Source organism: Meles meles, chromosome 6 (genome assembly GCF_922984935.1).
Source record: "Meles meles chromosome 6, mMelMel3.1 paternal haplotype, whole genome shotgun sequence".
Classification (NCBI taxonomy): domain Eukaryota; kingdom Metazoa; phylum Chordata; class Mammalia; order Carnivora; family Mustelidae; genus Meles; species Meles meles.
This window is the reverse complement of record NC_060071.1, coordinates 97459567-97465271: the sequence shown is the minus strand read 5'-3', so window position 1 is coordinate 97465271 and position 5705 is coordinate 97459567. Positions and strand designations below refer to the sequence as shown.

At 40.6% G+C, this 5705-nt stretch overlaps 1 protein-coding gene across 1 annotated transcript; it reads left to right on the top strand.

Moving 5' to 3' along the window:
- Positions 1 to 374: 374 nt before the first annotated feature.
- Positions 375 to 3137, top strand: FSCB (fibrous sheath CABYR binding protein). The gene is made up of 5 exons (XM_046007366.1): positions 375 to 1655; positions 1707 to 1805; positions 1959 to 2162; positions 2214 to 2570; positions 2622 to 3137. The coding sequence occupies exons 1-5, from the start codon at positions 375 to 377 to the stop codon at positions 3135 to 3137; spliced, it is 2457 nt and encodes an 818-aa protein (XP_045863322.1).
- Positions 3138 to 5705: the final 2568 nt, after the last annotated feature.

The window sequence follows — 5705 nt, the reverse complement described above, 5'->3', positions numbered from 1 at the left end:
TTGATGTTTCAAACAGTAGCTCTCTCACTTGAGCCATTGTCTATGAGTGTTTATACTAAGTTAAATGTGCTTGGAATACCACCAATGGAACCTTGTAGGGAGAATTGACTGTGAGGTCATAGACCTTTAAGAAACTTCTAGAAGTGAGATTAGTCATATGAGAGACTAAACAAGAAAGATGCTTACTGAGTAAGGTGGGATCCAACAAGAGTGTAGTACAGAATGCAATAAATTATGAATTACTTTTTTCTAAGGTAGCTCAATAGAACAACATTTAATGAAGAAAGGCAAAAGTTTACCTGTCTGGTACATTTGTGATTCTTGATTATTTATTACTTGAAGATTAATATGTTTGAAATTCACCAGTTTTAGAAATGGAAGAAAGTGATGAGCCTGATCAGCCTATCTCAGCAGGGAGACAAGAAATTCGAAAGAGAAGACGACCCAGCCAACCAATGGTAGACAAATCACAGCAGACTGAAGTGACAGAGAAAAAGAAACACTTGCCTATATCACAGTCATCTGGGCCTAAAGCTACCCTTAGTATTGGTAATATTCCTGGAACCAAAGTCAACTATGAGTCTCTCAGAGTTTCTTCTCAACTTCAGCAAACTTGGACAAAGAGAAAGCGTGTACAGGATATGACTGATAAATCTCTGCAAACAGATGCTACTGTAGAAGAGAAAAAAGAAGAAATCAAGTCAGTTGGTGAAACAGTGGTACCTGAAGAAAAGCCAGCTGCTGTTGAAGAGGAAGTCCCTGAATTTCCAGAGTGTGTTCAGGAAGTAGAAATGCCACCAAGCAGACATTCAGTTCAATTCAAAATAGACAGATCTCAGCAGACCAGTTGTACTGGAGACTGGACAATGATGAACATTCCTCAAAAAGAGAAAGTGGACAAGGAACAGCAGACGTACTTTAGTGAAACAGAAATAGTGGTTATTGGCAGGCCAGATAGTTCTTTTTCAAAGTCAAATGAAGTTATGCAGGAACGTAAATCCTTAGGGAAGATTTTTCTTAGTGAACATTCTGAATTGCAACCCTCAACAAGTAAAGATGAAGCAATTGGGCAGATTAATATCAACAGATTTCTATTTAGTCAACAAAGCAAAAAAGGTTCTTTGGAACTTTCAGAAGATGAGCAATATGTTCTTGGTGAAATACAGTCTCCCATTGCAGAAGAGATCTCTGCTGTAGTGCATCCTCCACCAGCTGAGAAAATTACCGAAGACTCCCCTCCTGAACTTAATTCTCCACCAATTGAAGAGCCTCCAGCAGAAAAGGGCCCTGCTAAAGTAGAGCCCACCCTGGGTGAAGAGGCTTTTTCAGAAGGGCCTCCTACTGAAGTTCAGTATCCAAAAGTTGAAGAAGTTCCTGTTGAAGTACAGCTTTCCCCAGCTGAGGAGACTCCTACAGAAGAGGCCTCTGCTAAAGTAGAGTCTACCCCTGAAGAGGCTTTTTCAAAAGAGGCTTATGTTGAAGTTCAGCCTCAATCATCTGAAGAGCCTCCTACACAAGAGGCCTCAGAACTTCAGTTTTCATCAGCTGTGGAGACCCCTGCAGAAGAGGCCCTAACTGAAGTTTCATCTACACCAGCTAAAGAGGGCCCTGCAGAAGAGGCTCCAGCTGAAGTTCAGCCTCCACCAGCCAAGGAGGTCCCCTCTCAAGAGGCTCCAGCTGAAGTTCAGCCTCCACCAGCCAAGGAGGTCCCCTCTCAAGAGGCTCCAGCTGAAGTTCAACCTCCACCAGCTGAGATGTCTCCTGAAGTTCAGTCTCTACCACCTGGAGAGACCCCTGTGGAAGAGGCTCCAGCTGAAGTTTGGTCTACATCAGCTGAAGAGAGCCCTGCAGTAGAGGCTCCTGCTGAAGTTCAGCCTCCACCAGCCAAAGAAGCCCCCTCTCAAGAGGCCCAAGCTGAAGTTCAGCCTCCACTAGCTGAGGAGGTCCCTGCGGAAGAGGCTCCAGCTGAAGTTTGGTCTACATCAGCTGAAGAGAGCCCTGCAGTAGAGGCTCCTGCTGAAGTTCAGCCTCCACCAGCCAAAGAATCCCCCTCTCAAGAGGCCCAAGCTGAAGTTCAGCCTCCACCAGCTGAGGAGGTCCCTGCAGAAGAGGCCCCAGCTGAAGTTTGGTCTCTACCAGCTGAGGAGAGCCCTGCAGAAGAGGCTCCAGATAAAATTTGGTCTGAAGAGGCTGAGAAGGCTCCTGAAGAAGAGGCCCCAGCTGAATTTTGGTCTCCACCAGCTGAGGAGGGCCCTGAAGAAGAGGTCCCAGATGGAATTTGGTATCCCCCAGCTGAGGAAGCTTCTGAAGAAGAGGCCCCAGCTGAATTTTTGTCTCCACCAGCTGAGGAGGGCCCTGAAGAAGAGACCCCAGATGGAATTTGGTATCCACCAGCTGAGGAAGCTACTGAAGAAGAGGCCCCAGCTGAATTTTTGTCTCCACCAGCTGAGGAGGGCCCTGAAGAAGAGACCCCAGATGGAATTTGGTATCCACCAGCTGAGGAAGCTACTGAAGAAGAGGCCCCAGCTGAATTTTTGTCTCCACCAGCTGAGGAGGGCCCTGAAGAAGAGGCCCCAGAAGGAATTTGGTACCCACCGCCTGAGGAGGGCCTTGCAGAAGAGGTTCCAGCTGAAATAAAGTTTCCACCAGCTGAGGAGGGCCCTGCAGAAGAGGCTCCAGCTGAAATTTGGTCTCCACCAGATGAGGAGACCCCTAAAGAAGATATCCCAGCTGAAGTTTCGCCTGCACCAGCTGGGACATCCCTTACTGAACTTCAGCAACCATCAGCTGAAGAAACTACTTTAGAAACGGTCCCTGTTGACAAACAGTTTCCAGCAGCTAAAGAAGACTTTATTACACAAATCTCTGTAGAAGATGTCCCTGCTGAAGTTCAGCCTCCACCATCTGAACACGTTGCTGTAAATGAGGCTTTGGTAGACCATATGTCTACCGGCTATCAATATACTCAGACAACAGATGTCCCAGTGGTAAAATTAGAATCACTGATTTTGGAAGATCAGCAAAAACCTGAAGAGCCTTCGGAACTGGATCCTGCCCCTGAAGATTTGTCTAATATCAATAAAGAACAGGTCCCCACCTACGAAATTGAGGGAGTCCTTCGTGTAGAAATAAAATAGGGATCTCTTCCTCAGCTGTAATCAGGTCTTAACTAAGCTAGCAATCAGAAGCTAGGGGCTTCTGGACATATGCACTTTAGAAAAGTATAGGCATTTGGAAGTAGCTTTGTGAACAGGGAAATAAAAGGAAACCCCAAGATGTGGACCACTGGCTGGAAAATGAACAATAAAAACTAGCAGTTTAAAATTAGTGTGTTATTTTCATTCAAATCTAGCATATATAAAATACCCATTTGGAAATGAAGTAAGTTGATGATAGAAATAATTACTTAAAATATCCTTTCTATAATAAACCCTGTTGAAAAGGGTAAAGTATATTCTATAGCTTTATTTTCTTTTCATTACATGTAGCTTGTACTGGAAAAGGCAGTTTCTTTGCTGCCATTCCTTCATCTACTTTAAATTCCTTGAGTTCTAGTCACATAGCTAAATATGTGTTTTTCTTTCTCCTCACTATAATACATAGTACCGCTAATTCTCCTTCTGTTTGATTCCTTCTGAGACCAGCATTTCTTTTCTGTTTTCATCCCTATCTTCTTGCATATTTCACATTTCCATATCTGGGTGGGGAAACAATTCCTTTGTAAAAACCTTCATTTTAATGAAGATAGCCTGGATAAAGTATTTTATTTTTATTTTTATTTTCTTAATGATTTTATTTATTTGACAGAGAGACAGCAAGAAAAGGAACACAAGTTGCGGGGGGTGGGAGAGGGAGAAGCAGGTCTCCTGTAGAGCAGGGAGCCTGGTGTGACACAGAGCTTGATTGCAGGACCCTGGGATCATGACCTGAGCTGAAGGCAGAGCTTTACAACTGAACCACCCAGGCACCACCCAGATAAAGTATTTTAAAAGGTGTATAAACATAAAGAAAAATATACTTAGATGGACTTGAGGGCGTATTTCTGCTTAGTTTTAATTTCAACTTTGAATGAGTCAGGGTACCTGGGTGACTCCATGGGTTAAGCCTCTCTGCCTTTGGCTCAAGTCATGATCTCAGGGTCCTGGGATCGAGCCCCACATCAGACTCTCTGCTCAGTGAGAAGCCTGCTTCCCCATCTCTCTCTGCCTGCCTTTCTGCCTACTTGTGATCTCTATCTATCAAATAAATAAATAAATAAATAAATAAATAAATAAAATCTTAAAAAAAAAAAAAAGAATGTGATGATTTCTCTGGAAGCTTGACTCGTTTTTTGTACCCTGAACTTGTGATGAAGAGAAACTTGTATAAAGTTGAATGACTAGTTTTGTACAGTACTCTCCTTACCTGCATTTCTGCTTTCCATAGTTTCACTTACCTGTGATCAATTGCAGTCCAGAAGCATATTTTCCTTCTGATGTACCTTTCTTTGAAGGTCATTAGTAGCCTAATGCTACATCACAATGTCTACACCATTCACATCACTTCATCTCATCATGTAGGCATTTTATCCTCTCACATCAAAAGGAGAAGCGTGAGTACAGTACAATAAGATATTTGAAAGATAACATTCATAAATCATTTATTACAGGATATTGTTATAGTATTTCTATTGTGTTGTTAGTTTTGTTTCTACTCTCTTACTGTGCCTAATTTATAAATTAAGCTTTTTATCATAAGTATGTATGAATAAGAAAAACAGTATACATAGGACTTGGTACTATCCACAGTTTCAGGCATTCCTTGGAGGATCTCTGAAGTTATCCTCTGTGGATAATGGGGGACTACTGGATAAGTTACTGACATTTTAAAGAGTAATTATGAATTAATATAAGATGTCTATTAATAAATCACATCTTGGTTTCTATGGGTATGGCAACTTTTGGGAAAATATTTTCTTTAGCTATAATTTAGTTGCTATATGCTGAAATAATGAAATTATTCTCTTAAAAATTTAATTTTGTTAGTGTATTTCTCTATTTAGTAAAAACTCTAGATTGATGATTCCAGACCTTTTTTAAACTTTGATGCCCTATAATTGTTAGATGTTTCTCACATTCTTCATTACTTCTGTAGAGCGTACGTTAAGAGCATGTGACATTTTTAAGTGTTTTTTTTTCAAGAACTTTATAAAGATTTTTGTAAGTACAATATTTTTTAATATGTTCCAGATTTGAGGTTGGGAAACATTATCCTAGATTCTTAAATGAGGGTTGCTTTTTTGATACTTCCAAGTCCTTTAAATTATTTTGTTTTCTGAGATACTTAAAAATCCAATTAAGCTCCTTTTTCTAAATTTGAAGTTTTCTTTTTCTATTTTAGATTTTTTAAGGTTTCTATTTAAATTCTAGTTGGTTACATATAGTATAATATTAGTTTCAGGTATATAATATAATGATTTAACACTTCCATACACCTGGTGCTCACAAGTGCCCTCCTTGTTCCCCATCACCTATTTCACCCATTCCTTCTCTCCTTCTAGTAACCATCAGTTCTCTGTAGTTCAGAGTCTATTTCTTGGTTTGTCTCTCTTTCTTTTTTATCCTTCCTTTGTTTGATTGTTTTGTTGCTTAAATTGCAGATATGAATAAAGTCATATGATATTTGTCTTTTTCTTACTGACTTAAGTCACTTAGCATAATATTCTC

Excerpts from the sequence above, each read along its gene's own strand:
- FSCB (XM_046007366.1), top strand. The coding sequence starts at position 375 with ATGGAAGAAAGTGATGAGCCTGATCAGCCTATCTCAGCAGGGAGACAA. Across the intron at positions 1,806-1,958 it reads GAGAGACCCCTGTGGAAGAG|GCTCCAGCTGAAGTTTGGTC; the intron begins GCTCCAGCTGAA and ends CCTGCGGAAGAG. Across the intron at positions 2,571-2,621 it reads AGGAGGGCCCTGAAGAAGAG|GTTCCAGCTGAAATAAAGTT; the intron begins GCCCCAGAAGGA and ends CTTGCAGAAGAG.